Source organism: Petaurus breviceps, unplaced genomic scaffold, assembly GCF_028583685.1.
Source record: "Petaurus breviceps papuanus isolate PSGF00001 unplaced genomic scaffold, PetGlider_PUasm1.0 91133, whole genome shotgun sequence".
Lineage (NCBI taxonomy): Eukaryota > Metazoa > Chordata > Mammalia > Diprotodontia > Petauridae > Petaurus > Petaurus breviceps.
This window is the reverse complement of record NW_027187419.1, coordinates 30705590-30726900: the sequence shown is the minus strand read 5'-3', so window position 1 is coordinate 30726900 and position 21311 is coordinate 30705590. Positions and strand designations below refer to the sequence as shown.

General features: G+C 39.9%; 1 protein-coding gene across 2 annotated transcripts in view; it reads left to right on the top strand.

Annotated features, from left to right (window-relative positions):
- Positions 1–572: 572 nt before the first annotated feature.
- PANX1 (pannexin 1) overlaps positions 573–21311 on the top strand; it is a 58004-nt gene continuing 37265 nt past the window's right edge. For both annotated transcript variants that reach the window (XR_011166803.1, XM_069080536.1), the window contains exon 1: positions 573–1492. Coding sequence is in view for 1 of the 2 variants with exons in the window: in XM_069080536.1 (XP_068936637.1) it covers positions 1312–1492 (181 nt within the window). In the remaining variant the exon portion in view is untranslated. The remainder of the gene's footprint in view (positions 1493–21311) is intronic.

Here is a 21311-nt window from a genome sequence, read left to right as displayed (position 1 = left end):
TGGGGAATTACTTGATCAGATCTGTGCTTCCAGACATCCCTTTGGAACCTGTTTGGGGAATAGATTGGAAAGGGGAGAGACTTGAGGCGCAAAGACCAATAGGAAGGATTTTACAATAGTCCAGGTGAGAGATTTACGTGAGTTTTATGGTTTATGGTGGTTTACGTGAATGGAGAAAAAGGGAGAGATGTGAGAGATGTGAAAGGAGAATGAAACAAGGCTTCTTCATCTCGAAGGTTCCCTCCAGCCCTAAATCCTATGATACCTCTTTCCAGAACATTTTATTTTGCAATCAACAGAGGGTGAGGCCCTTTCTGAAATGTTTGCTTAGAGGTACAGAATTTAAACAAGTCGCTTGTGGTGGGTCGGACAAGAAGCACAAGCAACAGTTTCCTAGGGGTTACACTGTTGGCAAAATGTTTCTCAAACAGTTGATCCGAAGTGATGAGATGTGCTACTCTTTACCCACATTCCCATATATCCACTCAACATCTTCCACTCATTCATTCCAACCACACCCTCCTTTGTTGTCGTAGTCTTCCCAGATGATGCCAAGGAGGGGAAAGCAGGGTGTAAAATTAATAGAACACTTCAAGAGCTTGGAGTAGGGACCCCGGGCACCACCTGGAGTTTTCTCTCTCACCACCAGCAGCAGCATCCACAGAACAGTTTGGGGAGGCGCTTAGGGAGGAGCTTCAGCTAGCTTTGTTCTCGGAGCTCTCGGCTAAGCCAATGAACGGGGCGCCAGGTGGCGAAATCGGTAGCCTAGGGAGAGCCGGGCTTCTGGGGGTAGGAGGCGCGCGCGCAGTCCAGCGTTTGGGCAGGAGCAGAGAGGTCCGTGGGGAGATATAGCGCGCGTTCGGGAAGAGAGTACTACGAGCCGCGTGGAGCAGGAGCTGCCCGGGTGCTGGGCGAAGCGCGAGCCTGCCCCCGGCCCAGAATCTGGCCCTGGGAGCGCGCGGGCTCGAGCAAGCCAATTGCCAGGTCTAAACCTTGCCCAGAGCTTCGAGGCAGCTGCAGCCGCAACCACAACAACGGCGGTGCTTAGTACAGCTGAGCCTTCTCGCTCGGAGCGCGTGCTCAGCCACCGACTGCGAACAAAAGAAGCTGGGATGAGACTGGGTAGTCTGCAAAAGGAAAGTGAAAGCTGGGCTGGGCGCTCCGAGGCTGTGGCTGGGTGAGTAACTGAGCTCCTGTCAGTCCGTCCCCCAGGCGCGGCCGAGCGTCATGAGCTCCGGAATGTGGAGTCCTGCGCCGGGTTCCCAAGGCTAGCTTTCCCCGGCTGTTCTGGAGGGGACCAGCGCTGCAGCCATGGCTATAGCCCACCTGGCCACGGAGTACGTGTTCTCGGACTTCCTGCTCAAGGAGCCCACTGAGCCCAAGTTCAAGGGTTTGCGCCTGGAGCTGGCTGTGGATAAGATGGTCACTTGCATCGCCGTGGGGCTGCCCCTGCTCCTCATCTCGCTGGCCTTCGCACAGGAGATCTCCATCGGTAAATTGGGGGCGGGAGGAGGGAAGGGAAAGGGGGAATTGGGCGGAGGAAAGGACGAGCCACAAGTGCTAGTTTGCCTTATCAGGACAGATTGGGTCTGAAGTATCTCTTGGCCTTGAGAGTTATCTTTCCACGCCTTAAGGCGGGGACAATATCTCTGTGTGCTTTTGGCGATTCCTGTAGTTGCGGTTTGGGAGTGCATTGGTTTGTTTAAAGATTTAATGCACGTTTTGTAGAAATATTTCACTTTGCCAACTTGCACTTCAATGTGTAAGGGCTTATAAGGAAATCATTAACAAACATTAAGTTCCTGCTATGCCACACGCACGGTGGTGAGGCACTTAGCTAAACAAACAAACAAAAAAAGCCAGTCAAATCTTAGCCTCAAGGAGCTTACATTCTACCAAGAGGATACATGTATGTTCACAGGTATGTGTACAAAAGAGATATACAAAATAAATGAAAAGTATTGTAAAGGCACTGACTGCAATTGCAGTTCATTTCGCAGGTCAGTTACAGGATATTTCTGACCCTGGGCTCAGATTGTAAACTTTTTCACTTCCTGACAACCAACACAACAACCACCATCACACTTATATAGCACACTGCTCATAAAAATCACGTGAGGGAGGTAGTATAAATGTCTCCGTTTTAGAGCCGAAGAAACTGAAGTTAAGAAGCTTTTTCAGGAACCTAGAACAGCCACAGAGCCAGAAGTAGAATTTGGGTCTTTTGACTCGTTACAGTGTACCTTGTGCTACCCAGTGACTCTAAGGATAATTATATATTTTTTAGAAAATATTTATTACTCTTATCTTCTGTTTAAAAAAAAAATATATATATATATAACTTGCTATCTGATAATTATATTTTGTATTTAAGTAACAGCATGTCCCAAAGTGTTTTTCCAGAATTAAATTAGTATTTAATACTATTATTATATTATATATTTATAATAATTATATGTAATATTATAATAATATTAACAATAATATTTAATACTAACTTAATAGGAAACAGTAATTCAAAATAGATTTGACAAGGTTCCTTGAAAAATTTTTTTAATAGGGCTATGTTGGTCAACACTTCTACCATGTTTTTTGATAATAGGCTCTCAGCCATTAGTACATTGAGCACTAGGTGATTAGAGAAGGAGATGAAATTGACTATCAAAAGGTAGTAGTGATATTCCATCAACGGGCATTTATTAAGTGCCTACTGCATTCCTGGCACTTTGTTAGGCATATGTGGCAATGAATGAAACATCTTTTATGCTATATTGTACTATCCTATGGGAGATATGTAGGGCAGTTATGGGAAGGTAGCTACAGTGCAAAGGGCATTGTTTTGGGAGTCAAGAGAGATGGGTTCAAATATAACTTCTGGTGTTTATTATCTGAGTAAACTTTGGTTTCATTTAGTCTCTCTCCCTAGCTGACTCATTGAAAAATGAGGTTTGGATTCAGTGGACACAGTGGACTCAGATGTCCATTCTGGCTGTAAATCTTTGATTCCATGAGACTCATTTTTCAGGAGGTAATTGAAACACAGAGAGGTTGGGTCACTTGTCCAAAGTGAGGAGCTGTTAAAGCTCCCACTATAAATTTGGTATTAAAAGAAAGCCTTTTTCATCTTGTCATTATGTGAATTGAAGTTGTGCGGTAGGTAGAGTGCCAGGCCGAGAATCAGGAAGGGTCTTGTTCCCAAGTTCAAATCTGACCACAGACACTAGCAGTGTGCCACTGGTCAAGTCCTTTAACCCTGTTTGCTTCATTTTCTTCATCTGTAAAATGAGCTGGAGAAGGAAATAACAAAGCTCTCCCGTATCTTTGCCAAGAAAACCCTAAATGGGGTATCCAAAGATCTAACATGACTAAGCAACAGTTGATTATTTTTGGTGGCATTAACTTGGAACAGCTGAGCCTTCCCGCAGTGATCACTGTGAGATTAATTTGGAATACTAACTCATGTGCTCCTGGTATAAAATAGTGGGGTTTCATATGATTTTTTTCTCAGACTATTTGAGAATTGCAGCCTTGATTTGAGTCAGTTCAACAGGAATTCTACTAACTTGATAATTGGTATGGGAGTAATGTGGAAGAAATCCCCATTTTTATGAATCATCAACTTACTCTGCCAAATGAAGGGAAAGAAAGAAAATGTGGTCAAAGTAAGACATGAATGGAAGATATTCATCTTGTAGTTGCAAAGTGCACATATTTTTACATATACCAAGCTTCTCTACGTTTGGGTATGACTGGTAGGCAGGCATTAGTATCCATATTGTATAGCTGAAGAAGCTATAATTTGAGATTACCCATCCAATGACAGACAGTATAGAGTAATGGTTAGAATACTGAACTTGAAGTCAGTAAAACTTGGGTTGAAATCTGTGAGAAAGGGTACACAACAGCACAGTGGAGGAGACCTGGCCAAGCCGGGATTTGTTCCATAGTCAGGGTGGGGTCTAGAACCTTTGCTTGGTCTTGCCCTGATGTGGGGCCAGCCCTGTTCATCATAAACATCAGGCACAGAAATTTCCTTGGGCTACCACTTTATTGGCAGATAGTTATTTTAGTTTTTTGAATTGGGGCTGGAAGGATTTTTTATCTTTTTTGTATTTTGGATGGTCCGCTAAGGATTTCAGAGTGTGTGAAGCAATAAAAAGTATGATCTTTGTTAGATGGATTGGATTATTCACACTCTAGCCTTCTGGTCCATGTGTCAGTTAGTGACCATGTGCCTGGCATGGTAATAATGGGACAGAGGGGCGTATAGAATTAGCAGGAACAAAAGAAGTAGAAGTTGGAGTTTTTCTTCCCAACTAATTGAAAATTCCTTGAAGGCAGGGGCAGGTAGTTAGAGAGATCATTTATTAAGTGTTTGCTATGCAAACTATAGGAGACTGTGTATCGAAGTACCAAATTTTGTGGTAAAAACCTCTGTTGGCTTTAGGAATGCAGTAATGATAATTCATGGCTATATGGAGCACCCTAAGGGATACAAAATGTTTTCTCCACAAGAAACCCATGATACAGTAGGTTGTACTAATGACACTAGATCTCCAGCAGATGTGTGATCTCTCTTTCTATAAGTATTCCTGGGGTTTGATGGAACCTGGTCTTACAGAGAGCTAATTATTAAAATTTCAGTGTGAGCATTTCCATCTCAGAAATACAGATTAGTACTTAATTTATTGTTTTGTTGATTGTGTAGAACAGAGGTGGGGAACCTGTGGCCTAAAGGCCGCATGTGGCCCTCCAGGTCCTCAAGTGTGGCACTTTGACTGAATCTGTACTTCACAGAACAGATCCCCTGAATAAAAAGATTTGTTCTGTAAAACTTGGACTCAGTCAAAAGGCTGAAGTATGGGGACCTAGAGGGCCACATGTAGCCTCAAGGCTGCAGGTTCACCACCAAAGCTAACCCCTCCATCACATGCCTCCATTTTTATTCATGTGCTGCTGAACCGAGTGAGAGGGAATCATATAACTCAGCCAACTAGGTCTATAACAAATTTGTTATCTTTTCACTGTGTCTAAAAATGTGTATCTCATTCTACATCTTGAGTTCATCACAGTCAAGGAGGGGGTAGGTAGCGTGCTTCCTAATTGGTCCTCTGGAATCCTGGTTGGTCATTGCATTAATCAGAGTTCTTATCTTTTAAAGTTGTTTGTCAGTGTTGTTCTCTTGGTTCTGCTCACTTCACTTTGCATTAGTTCAAACAAGTCTTCCTAGGTTTCTCTGAAATAATCCCTTTTATTATTTCTTAAGGTGCAATAATATTCCATGACATTCATATACAATCATTTCTTTAGCCATTTCCTAGTTGATGGACAACCCTTGGCTTTCCACTTGTTTGCTATTACAAAAAGAACCACTATAGTTAATTTTGTATGTATAGGTCCTTCTCCCTTTCTTTGATTTCTTTGAGGAGAATTCTAGTATTGTTAAGTCAAAGAGCACATGTGTAGATTTTTTAATATATTTTGCATATACTTAAATATACACATATTGTCTCCCTCGATAGGATATAAACTGCTTGAGGAAAGGAAATGTTTTTATATTTATTTTCTGAATAATATTTTATTTTTTGTCAATTACATGTAAAACCAATTTTTAATGTGCATTTTAAAAAGTTTTTAGTTCTAAATTCTTTCCCTCTCCTCTCCCTTTACCTACACCCCCCCCCCCCTTTTCTGAGATGGTAAGCTATTTGATATGGTTATACATATGGAGGCATGCAAAGCATATTTCTTTTTTTTTCTTTTTTCCTCTCTTTTTTATTTTTTAGTTTACATCATTCATTTCTACAAGATTTTGAATGACAAATTTTCTCCCCATTTTTCCCTACCCACCACCCCAAAACAGCAATCCCACTGAATATCCACACCCCCAATCTGCTCTCTCCCATATCTTCCCCCATCTCCCCTCTGGCTTTTCAGTAGGTCACAGTGCATCTCTATGCCCCAGTGCCTGCATATCTTATTTCCCAGTTACATGTAAAATAATAATAACATATATATATATATATATATTTTAAACATTTGATTTTAAAACTTTGGATTCCAGATTCTTTCCTTTCCTCCCTCTTCATCCACCCTCACTGGGAAGATAAGCAATTCAATATAGATTGTACATGTGTAGCTATGCACAACATTTCCATGGTGGATATATTGTGAAAGACTGACTATATTTCCCTCCATCCTATCCCACCCCCTACTTGTTCTATTCTCTACTTTGATCCTGTCCCTTTTCAAAAGTGGGTGCTTCCAACTTCCCTCCCCCCCCCGCCTGCCCTCCCATCATCCTTCCTCTCTTCCCCAAAGCATATTTCTATATTAGTCATGATATAAAACAGACAAAAAAACATTAAAAAAGTAAAGAGAAAAATAGCATGCTTTGATCTGCATTCAAACTCCATCACTTCTTTCTCCAGAGATGGATAGCATTTTTCATTGTGAGTAAAAGGAACTATTTAATATTCATCTTTGCACTAAATTTATACAGTGCCTAGCACATAGTAAGTACTTAAATGCTTGTTGTACTTAAATGTTTGGTTGATTGGATTCTATGATCGTGACTTCAGGCCCTTCTCACTTAGACCTTCATATTTGCAAAGTTATATCCAGACTAATAGAATCATAGCTTCCCTTTCTCTACCCAGAAACCCCATGGATGCCCTGTAGCTTCTGTGAATCATAAGGGATGGATTATTTCTTTACATTTTAAATGCTTATTTGAGATCCTACTGTAGTCATAACCCTCTGTCCTTCATATTTGCCTCTTGATACATAATGGTATCTACGTAAGTGATATTAATAAAGACCACATGATTTGGAAGGAGTTGGCACTTTAGAAATCATCACTAGCAATATTGTCATTTTACAGATGAGGAAACTAGAGTTGAGGGAAATAATAGAATCATAGATTCAGAACTAGAAGGAAACGCTAACATTTTTTGGGAGGCAATCGGGGTTAAGTGACTTGCCCAGGGTCACACAGCTAGTAAGTGTGTGAATCTGGATTTGAACTGTTTGTCTTAACTCCAGGTCCAGTTCTTTATCCACTGCACTACCTAGCTGCCACCAAGAACCAGAAGGAACCTGAGAATCAAGTTCCAACCCCCTCATTTCAAAGATGAGGAAACTGAGGCCCAAGTTGGTTAAGACTTATAAGCCCAAGGTTACATGGGTAGTAAGTGTCAGAGACAGGATTTAAATCCAGGTCCCCTGACTCCAGAACTAGTACTCTTTCAGCTGTGCTAAGCAAGATCACACACCTAACAAGGGGCAGAATCAGGAACCATTCATCACCTCTTGGAAGCACATTCTACTTTTAGACAGCTCTTCTTGTTTGGGAAATTTTTCCAGATATTGACCTCAAATTTGCCTCTCTTCATCTTCGTCTCATTTCTGCTTGTTTTGCCTTCTGGATCCTAATGGAACAAATGGCAGCCAGGTGGCCCTTTGGATAGAATGAGACCCAGAGTCTCTTCCTGAGTTCAAATCCAACCTCAGATACTATCTGGGCAAGTCATTAACCCTGTTTGCCTCCTTTCCTTATTTGTCAAATGAGCTGGAGAAGGAAATGGCAAACCACTCCAGTGGCTTTGCCATACAAACCCCAAATGGGGTCATAGAGAGTTGGACACAATTGAAAAATAACTAAACAGGGGCAGCTAGGTGGCACAGTGAATAGAGCACCAGCCCTGGAGTCAAGAGGACCTGAATTCAAATAAGGCCTCAGACACTGAACACAAAAACTAGCCGTGTGACCTTGGGCAAGTCACTTAACCCCAACTGCCCTCCCCCCCAAAAAAGTAAAATAACTAAACAATAAAAACCAAAATATGGCACACTGTGTGGCCAGCACTGAGCTGGGTGCTGGACTTAGAGTCAGGAAGATGTAACTTCAAATCTAGCCTTAAATACTTGTTAGCCATGTGACCCTGGACAACTGATTTAACCTCTGCTTGCCTTAGTTTCTTTAGCTGTAAAATGGGGGTGATAATAGCACCTACCTCCTACGGTTGTTGGGAGAATCAAATGAGATAATATTTATCAAGTGTTTAGCACAGTGCCTGGCGCATAATAATTGATTCTGAAATGCTTGTTTTTTAAAAAGGGGTCATTAGTCTATAGTTTGGTGGAAGCGGTTTGGGTGGCACATTCAAACTATGCTTGTAGAAAAACTGTTACAGGGCCCCCTTTCTCTCTCAGGGTTTATTAAAAGCAGAATTTTTGTGAACTCAGAATGACAAAAATAGGAAAAGCAAGGAACTAAGAGTCAGAAGAGCTGAGTTCTAGACCTTCCTCTGCCCCTACTTAGATGAATTCCTTCTGTAGTTTTCTCTTCTTCCTCCTGCTTACGTTTAACATCTCATCTCCTGTCTGCATGTGTTTATACAGTCCATCTCCTAAGCCTGTAATATGTTCATTCCTCACCTCTTCCTCTTTAATGCCTATTTTTGTTCAAAACTCAGTTTATATTGTTTTTCAGTCATGTCCAACCCTTCACGACCCCATCTTGGGTTTTCTTGGCAGAGATACTGGAGGGGCTTACCATTTCTTTCTCCAGCTCATTTTACAGATGAGGAAACTGAGGCAAGCAGGGTTGAGTGACTTGCCCAGGGTCACACAGCTAGTAAGTGTCTGAGACTGGATTTGAACTCAGGAAGAAGAGTTTTCCTGATCTCAAGCTTGGCACCTTATCCACTGCACCACCCAGCTGCAATATGTCTTACCCTAAATATTAGTTCTTTCTTGCTCTTTCCAGCTCAGAGTGTAAACCTCCCTCCCCTTGCTCCCCTAACTCTCATATATTTATGATAAAAGTCTCTCTCTTCCTTTGAAATGCACATAAAGCACTATCTTCTGCATAAAGCCTTTCCTGTTCCCCACCAACTGCTAGTGCCCTTCCTCTCAAACTATTTTGTATTTAATTAGTTTGCATTTATTTATATTTAGTCTAACTCTCCCTCTCTCTGCCTCTCTCTTTCTCTATCACACACACATCCCATACATTTTGTGGAATATAAGTTCCTTTAGGGCAAGGACTTTTTTCCCCCATGTATCCTAGGATGGTACATGGAGATTAATAAATCCTTGTTGAATGATTGATTTTACCCAAACCACTACCTCCCGAGGCCTATTTCCTTAACTTTGAAATGAAAAGCATTGGTAGACGTCTGTCCAGTTAGAATATTCTCTAATTCTATGCCGTCCCCTTCCTTTGCCCTGCACTGCACCATCTGAAACCAGTAATAACCCTTTAGTTAACTGCTGTGTTTATAACCAAGGCCTGTGACCACTCAGAGCAGTTGTTATGCTTCTTCTAATCCATAAATTTTGGCAGCAGTCATGGTGATGGCATCTTTGTTTTTGCACTCACAAGCCTCTGATTCAAAATCTGGTTTAGGTGATCTGTCATTCCTGTGATTTTTTTAAAAACCTCCTCTTTTTTTTTTTTTTTGGAAGGGCAATTGGGGCTAAGTGACTTGCCCAAGGTCCCATGGCTAGTTTTTTGTGTTAAGTGTCTAAGGCTGGATTTGAACTCAGGTCCTCCTGACTCCAGGGCTGGTGCTCTATTCACAGCATCACCTAGCTGCTCCTAAAAAAACCTCCTTTTTAAGCAAAACAGTTTGCTCATGTAATCATTGCAAAAGGTAGCATCCAAAAATTTACCATCCCTAAATGTGTATAGGCCTAACTCTTCTGAAGGAGATAGATTATTATCTCATTTGTGTATTTAAAAAAAAAAAAACTCCAGGGATGCGTATTCTATAACTTCTCTTTGCAACATTTATTAAGCATCCACCATGTGCAAGGCACTGCCCTAGGCAGAAGGAGAGATACCCAATTTAATTTTAAAATGATCCCTGCCCTCATGCAGTTTATAGTATTTGTAGTTTATTTTATTGTTTATCTTTTTTACAGGAATTGTTGTGTCACATTGGAAAAAGAACAGGATTTGTAGTTAGAGAATTTGGGTTTGAATCACAGCTCTACTAATAATCACCTGCGTGACCTAGAACAAACAGGGCCTATAACTTTTCAGTGCCTCAGTTTCCTTAGCTATAAAATGAAGGATTTAGATTACACAATCTAAGGGCCTCTTTAGCTCCAAATCTATGATTCTTTGTCTCAATCCCTTGCTTCAGGGTTAGTGCCTTCTAAAGCAATCATTGTGGAGCTGGAAAACAATTAGGCACAAGAACAATCTTTTTATAATTTAAAGACATTTGTTTCCATTTTTTTTTAAAAAGCAATTGGGGTTACATAACTTGCTCAAGGTTACATGGCCAGTTATTTCTGGGTGTGGTGCTAAGCATCTGAGCCCGGATTCGATGCCCAGGTCATCCCGACACTGAGGCCAGTGCTCTTACTCGCTGTGCTACCTGGCTGCCCTGTTTCCATTTATTTTAAAAAATAATTTCACTATAAAGTTAACATATCAACAAAAACAAGAAACAAATCAAGGAATATAATAAGACTTTTAAACTTTAAAATACTGAACTATTTGCAGTTTATTCAAAAGAAAAAAGATATATAATATCTTACATATAGTGTTAAAATAATTTGTGCTTTTGTGCTCCTCCAATTTTTTCTTCATCTTTTAAAAATGGGGAAATTCCCAACTAAGCTCATTGCACAATGCCTGAGCAGGACAAAGTATATGTATCAAGAATGGTTTTCCCAGCTTTGATGGCTTTATATTTTGTATATGATGGCTTTGATACTATTAGTTGTGAGGGCTTATGGAAAATTATGTCAAAATTTGGTTGCCGGGGCGGCCAGGTAGCACAGCGAGTAAGAGCACTGGCCGCAGAGTCGGGATGACCTAGGGATCGAATCCAGACTCAGATACTAGCACCACACCCAGAAATAACTGGCCGTGTAACCTTGAGCAAGTTACTTAACCCCAATTGCTTTAAAAAAAAAACAAAAACAAAAAAACAAAATTTGGTTGCCAGGAGAAGTTTGTCAGTATCGTATATCAATTTCATGATGGCAGGTTTGCCTGGGTTCACATAATGGACAATGCTCTGGTGCCTTCCCAGTCACCAAAGAAGTGAAACAAGGCTGTGTGCTTGCTGTCATGCTTTTTAGCATGATGTTTTCAGCCATGTTGTCAAATGCTTCCAATGAGGATGAACACAGCATCAAGGTCAGCTACTGCACTGATGGTAAATTCTTCAATTTGAAAAAGTTACGAACCAAGACCAAAGTGGAGGGACTGTTGGTGCATGATTTTCTGCTTGCAGATGATTGCACACTTAATGCAGCCTCTGAAACTGAGATGCAACAAAGTATGGATCAATTCTCTGCTGCTTGTGCTTATTTTGACCTAACAATTAACACTGAGAAAACACAGGTGCTCCATCAAGCTGTCACCACACCATCCGTACATTGAACCATCAGTTACAGCAAATGGAGAAGTTTTGAATGCTGGGGATAAGTTCACTTACCTTGGTAGTATACTTTCCAGGGATGTACATATTGATAATGAGGTTGACGCATGCATTGCCAGAACTAACTCAGTGTTTGGGAGGCTCTGAAGAAAAGTATGGGAGAGAAGAGGTATTAGACTAACTACCAAACTGAAGGAATACATAGCCATTGTGCTGACCTCATTGTTGTATGCCTGAGAAACCTGGCATACAGGAAACTGAACTGCTTCCATTGGAATTGTCTTAGGAAGATTCTGGAGATCACCTAGCAGGATAAGGTACCAGACACAGACATCCTTATTGGAACTAAACTTCCAGGCATTCAAACTCTGCTTTAGAGAGCACAACTCCCATGGGTTGGCCATGTTGTTTGAATGCAAAACGTACGCTAGCTAAAAAGACTATTTTACAGAGAACTCACACAGGGCAAGCATTCACATGGATCAGAAGAAGGGATACAAGGACACTCTCAAGGTCTCTCATAGGAACTTTGAAATTGATTGTGTGACATGGGAGACACTGGCACAGGACCACTCAGCATGGCTTGTCCACATCAGACAAGGTGCTGTGCTCTATGAGCAAAGCAGAATCAAAACAGCTCAAAGGAGATGTAGGGTACACAGATTTAGAGTATCCACCTCAAATGTTCACATGGGCTATTCATACCTGACCTGTGGTAGAGCATTCTGAGCTCATATTGGTCTGATCAGCCACAGTCTGACACATTGAAACTTGATTCTAGCATAGGGATGTCATTTTGATCCTCTTCGAGAACGAAGGACAACAACCCACCAACCAATTTAGGACCCTGCCAAGTCATGGTTATTTTCTACACAATTCACTCCCCTCCTTTTTATGGACCCACAGTGGGGTTTCTCCTTATTGGACCTAAAAAATACAGCAGAAGAAGCCCAAGATTTGGAGTCAGAGAACGTAGAATTTAGTCCCAGTTCTCATTGCATGACATTTGAACAATTTGGCTAATCTCTCTCACTCTCAATTTCTTCATTGGTAAAATAAAGGCCATTCTCATTCTTACTCATGCAATCAAAGAATTTGACAATACACTTAGCTCCTTAAGCTGCACCATGGACTCCAGACTCAGGGTTACAAATAGCTCAAGCCAACAGCACCAGCACTAAGGACCATCACCCTGCCCCCCATCCCTTTACACAGACTGTCATCTTGTGCTTAGAATAGGCTCTTTTCTCTCATGCCATTTAGAACCCCTGACCCCCTCCAGAGCCTAACTCAAGTGCTGTCTCCTACATGAGGCCTTTCTCACTTGCATCCTTCCTGTAATGACTTGATATTATATATACTTAGACATTTACATGTTTTTTTTTTCCCCCAATATAATGTAAACTTCCCTGGGGCAGAGAATATTTTGTTTTTGTCCTTATATGTCCATACCTTAGTGTGGTTCTAGATGCATAGTCAGCAATTACTAAATGATTATTGATCGACTTAAATAAAGCCCATAAATAGAAAGGCTGTTTGGTTCAAAACTATGTAATAATAATAATGATGATGATGATGATGATGACAGTGATGATAATGATCATTGTTGTTGTTGAGTTGTGTCTGACTCTCCATGACCCTATTTGGGGTTTTCTTGGTAAAGATACTGATTTGCTAAAAAAGATAATGGTTTGCTATTTCCTTCTCCAAGCTCATTTTATGGAAGAAGACCTGAGACAAATAGGATTAAGTGATTTGCCCAGGGTCACACATCTAGTAAGTATCTGAGGTCAGATTTGAACTCAGGTCTTCCTGACTCCAGACCTGGCACTCTATCCACTGGGACACCTAGCTGCCCAATAATGATCATAGCTAGTATTTTTTAGATGCATTAAAGGTTTGTAGAGCACTTTACATACATTATATCATTTGATCCTTACCAAAACCCTGTAAGTCTGAGAGAGGTGAAGGTAGCTGTCAGGGTTCACATAGCTAGTAGATATCTGAGGCGGAATTTGAATTCGGGTCTTCCTTATTTAGATTCAGTGCTCTATCTGCTGCACCACCAAGATGCCTAAGAGCTATTGCTATATGTACTGTAACGATTCCAAGACAAATAGGACCAAGAAGTACCTCTGGGATTTTAGGGAGACCTTATTTTCATTTCAGCAAATTTTTCTGTATCAGGTACCAAGCTAGATTCTGAGTGTCCAAAACCAAAGATGAAACAGAGCCTGCCCTCATGAAACTTATGTTCTACATTTCTCATACCTACCTTAAATACACTACCCTTTGCCTGAGCAGTAGCAGCAGTTTGTCATTTTAATGCGATGGCAGATATGGTAGGCTTGCTTTCTGGGGTACACTAGATGTATTTTTCATACGTTATCATTTCTTCTTTTTTTCAGTCTTATGCCTTTTTTCTTATTCCTCTGGCTCATGGGGATTTTTTTTAGGACAAAGAGTTCTTTTTGGTTCATGTCTTCTCACTCTTTAGCCTGCTTGCTTGAATGGAATTCCCAGCATTATTATTATGAATATATGATATATGTGGTAAGGTTCAGAATCTCCAGGAACCCCAAAAACCAGAGTTCCCAGAAAGTTGTCTGGAATGAATTCATGGACTCAAGCATTCTCTAAGTCAAGGTGGCAAAGATTTATTGTTTCACTTTACAGTGGGCAAGAGTTCTTAGGGAACCTGCAACCGTAAAGGGGTACAGTTAAAGTTTAAATAGGGTAAACTATTGTAAAACATGTGCCAAATATGCTAACTAGGTGAGTCAGGGTGGGATAAGAAGTGATTAATTCAAGGAACATGCACTTTTAATATCTGCTACACAGGCATATTGCCCAGAATTCACTGGGAAATAGCCCAAGGAGGGGCTACAGGAAGGTGTGGTTTTATGCCTGAAAAGTCACTAAGTCAACTAACCCTCAAGGTTGCCTGAGAAATACCCAGGCTTCCCCCATCAGTGTCTTCTTAGACAAGATAAAGTTAAGAGAGTATACATATGATGATCCTAGATCCTAGGATACATATGGATCAGTGAGTAGTAAATATCTTTATGACTCAGCACACAGCTGGTTCAAACTACCAAATTTCTGTAAGCGCAGATGTATCAGGAAGAGATATAATATTTTGCTAGGGCTTGCTGCCCTTGGCTGGAGAGAAAGTGCCTGAGACAGTGTTTTGAGGCTAGGGAGAAATGTGATTTTGGAACTGGGGTTCAAGCACAGGCACCCAAGCCCCCCCCCCATCATATGTGGCACTTTAAATATGGCATAGCACTTTACATATATCCTTAATGAAATATAAATAAGGAGGGAAAAAAATTCCAGTGACGTGCTCTTATCTCCCGCCCTGATCTTAGCCCTATTTGATACTGTTCTTGGCTCCAGTGATAACCACCCCTCCCTGCTGACCTCTGGTCTTACCTGTGAGCCCCCTACCTATATTTGCTACTGCCTCATGAATCAAACTTTAAAGCTAGAAAGGACGTAGAAATTTATCATCTAGTCCAACTCTTTCAATGCAGAAATAATTAACTTTAGCCCCAGAATGGGTATTAGATGTCCCCAAAGTCACACAGCAAGGCTGTCTGCTGACTTGTTCTTCCCACTATATTTTGCTGTCTTCATTCTTGCCAAAATTAAACAACGTACCTTTTAGTAGTTTTCTAAAGTAATTAAGCAGTACATATTTGAAAATTACACATTTTCCTTCACAGTGGGGTGATATTACACAGATGTCTATATTGGTCAGTAATTCCTGAAGAAATTGCTCTGTTTAATCAGATTATATGTCTTGCTCTGATGAATGACCTTTGCCCAGTTTTCTATAGGTACAGTAGAGAAATAATAATTCTCAGGGTCTGAGTAGGTTAGAGCAATGTATCTCAGAATGTGGATAGTAAGAGGGACTATTTCTGATCTATCAGTTTATACTCTAGAAAATGAGATTTGATTGCACCAGTTTTAGTGGAACAACTGTAACTTTGCAAGAAGCATCACTATTTGGTCTGTTGAGGTTAAGATCAAGTGTATTTCTGTGCCTCCTTTTATAAGCCAGTTCTAGTAATAAACCAAGAAAGGTTTGCAGAGGTGGGGAACCTGTGGCCCTCTAGGTCCTCAAGTGCAGTCCTTTGAGTTCAGTAGGGCTGTACTTGAGGACCTAGAAGGCCACAGGTTCCCCACTCCTGGCCTAAAGGGCTGTATTTGCCTTTTACAGTTCCAGCTTTCCAGTTTCAGATGCAAAGGGTACTAGTGTCTCATGGATTTGAAAGGGTTGGTTACTTGAATCAGTTTTTTGCCTTGGTGGGAGGGGAGGAAGTTTGAACAGGGAGTAGCTGGCTAAAACTTAGAAGTATCTATTTTATTCTGGTTAAGAACTTTTAGATTTTGGGATTCTAGGGTTTAGAGGTGGTAGGGATCTTAGATTTAGTCCTGGTTTCTTAACCAGAAGTTCATGAACTCCTAAAGGATCTGTGGACAAGTTTCAGGAGGTCCATGAACTTGGAAGAGAAAAGAAGTTACATCTTTTTTTTTTTCCACTAGCATTGTTTCCTTTATAATCCTATCTATTTTATTTTATTTTAAAAAAACATTATTCAGAGATTGGGTTTATAGTCTTCACCAGACTGCCTGCGGGGATCATAGCATAAAAAGGGTTAAGAACTGTTCTGATCCAACTTCCTCATATAAAAGGTAAGAAAATGAGGCCCTGAAAAGGGCAAATAACTTGCCCAAGATCACATCATACTTAAGTAAGCAGAATCAGGATTCAAGTGCTCCAATTCCAAATCCAGTACTCTTTGAAAATCAGTTTTTATATTTATTGCTCTTACTTTTAGCCTTCTTTCACTAAACTTCTGCTCTGATGTCTCATCATAGTGTAGAGGTGATGACTTTTTGAAGCCTGTTGCAAACAGGCATAATCTCTGATACATTTAATCAAGCTAGAAAGGATTTGTGATTTAAACCCTACTCATGGGAAGTGTGTTTTTTTGGTGGTGGTGATGGTGGTTTTTGTCTGGGGACCAGCCTGGCTAGTTAAGGACACAAAAACTCATAGATATAACCTTAGACACAAAATGTTGAGTTTATTTTCATCCATACCAAGTCACAAAAATGTTTTACTTACAGCATAAGGGGGTTAGAATCTGTGTAAGTGAAAGGACTACTTAAAACGATGAAGTCTCAGATACTTGAAGTAAGGAGTACATTTGACCTTAATGACTTAACTGCATTGTTCCATCTCATTGAAGTCTTACTGAATTCTCATTGTCATCCAGTGTATTAGTTGTCCTTTCTTGTTTTGTGTCCTCTATAAACCTATGAGCATTTTTTAAATGACAAAAATGGAAAAAAGGACAGGGCCAAGACAGAATTCAGTGGAAAAAAAAAATAACCCCCTCCAGGTTTACAATAGTTCATTAATCTATAGTCTTTGTATATAGTACATCTACAACTTATGAATCCATTTAACTGCCCTATCATTGATCCCAAATTTCTCAATCTTATCTCAAAGGACAAGATAAAGTGCAATGTTAAGGAGTCATAGGTGTCAAACTCATGGCCTGTGGATATTTGGCTTACAACAATCAGTGCTACAAGAACTAGATTAAGATACAATTGGCAAATGTTTAACAAAATAGGTAAAATACAATAAAACATAGATAATATTAATGTGTAGTTATCTAAATCAATATGTGGCCTGCTGTAATGGGAATGTAAATTTTAAAGATCTTCCCTGCCCCTAGGCTAAAGTGCACCTGGAGCCTGGGGTGGGAGGCTTGTTTTTCAGTAGATACTTCTTGATTGGCCAGTGAGTCAATAAGGTTGTTACATTCTCTGAGCCAGGAGAAGGCTATATAAGCCCTGATGTGTAGCTTTGTTTTGGGGCTCACTTTGAGAAGTGTTCTGTGATTTGATCAGATGAAACTCTGGGAAGCCATTGTTGAGAGCCCCCGGCTTTGAAAAACCCAGATGTTGATTTGGTTTGGATGTAATGGTTGGAACTGTCTACTCTGTTTCTCTGTCTTGGTAATTCTGTCTGTATATTCTGAAGTTCGGGGTGCTGACCTTTTTCCCCTGAACTAAGTCAAGGACACATATTTGACTGATTAAAGTAAGCTTGTTAACCCATTTTGAGTTGCTTTCCTTTAACAAAGCAGATCTAAGAACCTGTGTGAGCAGCCACCCTGGGGACGCTGGGGTGCTTGCTGCTACACCTGCAAGGATCCAACTCTATTGAGTTTGATTCCATTTCAGTAGTGGATTGAGAACAATTAGCATTCAGCAAGACCCTGGTTCAAATTCTGGCTCTTAACACATACCTAGACACGTGACCATAAGGAAGTCGTTTAACTTGCCTAGTTCCCCGGGTAACTCAAAGACTGCAAGTTAAAGATGAATTGTCAGGTTTTATCAGAAAAGAGAATTTCCATATGGGGAGTTCCCTCACACAGAAAAAATCATGTCACCCTTCTCCCACCCCCACCCTCATAGACTCCCTCATTACACAATGGCATCATGAGAGAGTTAATGTCTGATTTTCACTAACAGATTTAATAGTTTTTACAGTATCTTTTTCATATTACAATTCTAATGCTCTATCAAAAAATTAAATTTATCCTTGTTGGCTCCTTGTGATGACTGTTCCCTTTTTCTGGTGTGCATAGTACTTTGGTTTAATAATTCAGGCTAGAATTTTATAAATTAATTTTAAAATTATTGGTCACATTTTCTTAAACTCTTGTTAAAAGGAATATATGTCCCTGTTTAGGCTTCTGCCACTTCTATTATTCTCTGGAATTGCTGAATAATTCACAATTATATCTATAAGTTCTTTTAGTATATAAAATGTCATTTATCTGCTATTAATCAGATTATTAATCAGATGAAAATTAGGAGAATGTTGTAACTCCAGTGGGGAAGAGAGGACTATTTGGGAAGAAGTAGGACCTCAGCTTATAGTGCATGTATTGATGATGATTAGAGAGGAGGAAAAACTATTTAATTCTTATTAAAATTTTATTTTCTCTTCCAGAGAGAAGACGTTTTAGTTCAGAAAGAATACAGTAATATGACAAATAGGGAGCTGATTTCAGACAAGTAGGGTGATAGTGATTATGCATCTAGTTGTCTCTGATGAGCTTCTAACCATATAAACTGCATCTGAGGATGTTCAAAGAGTGGACAGGTATCATTACTTTGTCACTGTCAGCAAGATCATTAAAAGATCTCATAAAACGGGAGAGGAACCATAGCTCTGGAGAGACAGACGTTTGAATAGTCAAAAAAGAGGGAAAAAATAGAATTCTTAAGCTGTAGGTCAATAAGATGGACTTTTATTCCTAGCAAAATTATAAAGCATAATTTTAAAGGGGTGGCTAGTGAACACAGAGAAAGAGAAACCACGGTCACAAATCAACTATGAACTCCAATGCTTGGCATTTAAAGCCCTTCAAAATCTGAACTCCAGGCTGCCTTTCCAGACTTACTGTACATTATTCTCTTTTCCAAACTCTGTGGTCCAACAGACCCGGCCTTCTTGCTGCACCTCACATTCTCTCCAACACTAGTCTCTATGCCTTTATATCGGCTACTTCCAGGGCTTGAAATGCAATTCTTTTCTCACCTCCATCTCCTCATCCTTTGTATCCTTCAAGACTCAGCTTGTCTTTCTGTCTAAGCCTCCCTCCATGTTCCAGTACCCTACGTCTCAAAATCACCTTGTATTTGTGTATACATATTCTGTGTGTATTGTGTGTATACATATAGAGATATATGTGTGTGTATGTATGTATATGTACACACACATATATCTCTATATGTATAATATCTACCTGTGTGCACACATATGCACATATATGTATACACACACATAGATCTGTCATCATTCCCAGTAGAATGTGGATTTCTTAAGGGCAGGAATGGTTCCATTTTTGCTTTTGTTATCTCTGTGATAGGTGGTTAATTGGACTCCTCTTTTATTCCAGTCAGTATTAACCAGTTTGACATGATTCCATAGGGATAGTGATTATAAGTTCTGATATTAGGTCTCAGAGCTATGAACTGCAGAATGTAAGTTCACTTGAGTAATCTAGAGGATCCTCCACCCTTGTTTTGCCTTGTTATGGTGACCAAGCCCAGCATGGCAGAAGTGACTCAATTACATGGAAAGTATTCTAGAAATGCTAGCTATTATTCTCTATTGTCTGTTGAGCTAAATGCCATTATCACCATTATCAGTCCTGTTAGATATTTTGACCTGGAAGTCCCATATACATACATCTTAAATATATCATGTCTGAAGCACAACTCCTTATTTTCCCCCCAACCCATCCCTCTTCGTAATGTCCTGATTTCTGTCAGGTTCATACCTCAATGGCATTCTTGATTCCTCAAGTCTCCTTAATTGTACATATCCAGTCAATTGCTAAATCTTGTCATTTCTACCTCCACAACATCCCTCATATTTATCACCCTCTCTCTACTCACATGGTTAGTATATTAGTTCAAGACTGTATCAGCTTTCAGTAGCCTAGTTGACCCCCCAGGTTCTAGTCGCTTCCCTTATCCATCTTCCCCACAGTTGCCAAAATTGTTTTCCTGAAGTGCAGGTCTGAACGTGTCACCTGAGTTTATTTTCTCAATAAACTCTAGTGGCTCCTTATGGCCTCTATTGATGACAAAAATTGCTGGGAAAACTGGAAAGTAAAAACTAGGCATAGATCAACATTTCACACCATATACCAAGATAAGGTCAAAATGGCTACATGAATTAGACATGAAGAGTGATATCATAAGCAAATTAGGGGAGTATGGAAAACTTTAACCAATAGAGAGGGGAATCACAGGAAATGTAATGGATAATTTTGATTAAATAAAATTTAAACGTTTTTGTACAAACAAAACCATTAGAACCAAAATTAGAAGAAAAGCAGGAAATAGGGAAAGAATAACAGCCATTCCCCAATTGGTAAGTGGTCAAAGGATATGAATAGGCAGTTTTCAGCAGAAGAAATCAAATCTGTCTATAATCATCTGAAAAAATGTACTAACTCACTGTTGATTAGAGAAATGCAAACTAAAACAAATCTGAAGTAGTATCTTAACACCTATCAGATTGGTTAACATGACAGAAAACAAAAATGACAAATGCTGGAGAGGATGTAAGAAAATAGGGACACTAATATACTGTTGGTTGAGTTGTGAGCTGGTCTGACCATTCTGGAGGAAAATTTGGAACTATGCCCAAAGGGCTATAAAACTCTGCATGCCCTTTGACCTGGCAATATCATTATAATGTCGGTACCCCAGAGAAATCAAAGAAAAAGGAAAGGATCTTTTTCACAAAATCATTTTTATCAACTCTTTTTATGGTGGCAAAGAATTGGCAATTGAGGGGATTCCAGTCAATTGGGGAATGACTGAACAAGTTGTGGCATATATGTGATTGTGTTGGAATACTGTTGTGCTATAAGAAATGACTAGCAAGATGTTTTCAGAAAAACCTGGGAGGATGTGTGTGAATTGATGCAGAGTGAAGTGAGCAAAACCAGAAGATCATTGTACATAATAACAGCAATATTGTGACAATGATCAACTATGAAAGACTTAACTACTTTGATTAATGCAGTGATCCAAGATAATTCCAACGCACTCATGATGAAAAATGCTGTCTACCTCCAGAAAGAGAAGGGATTAACTCAGAGTGCAAACTGAAGTATAATTTTTCCACTTTCTTTATTTTTCTTGCTTTTTTCTTGCAGTGTGGCTAATGGAAGTATGTTTTGCATGATTTCACATGTTTGTCTTCTTAATGGGTGGCAGAAGGATGGGAAGTAGGGAGAAAATTTGGAACTCAAAATTTAAAAGCAAAGAATGTTAAAAATAAATAAT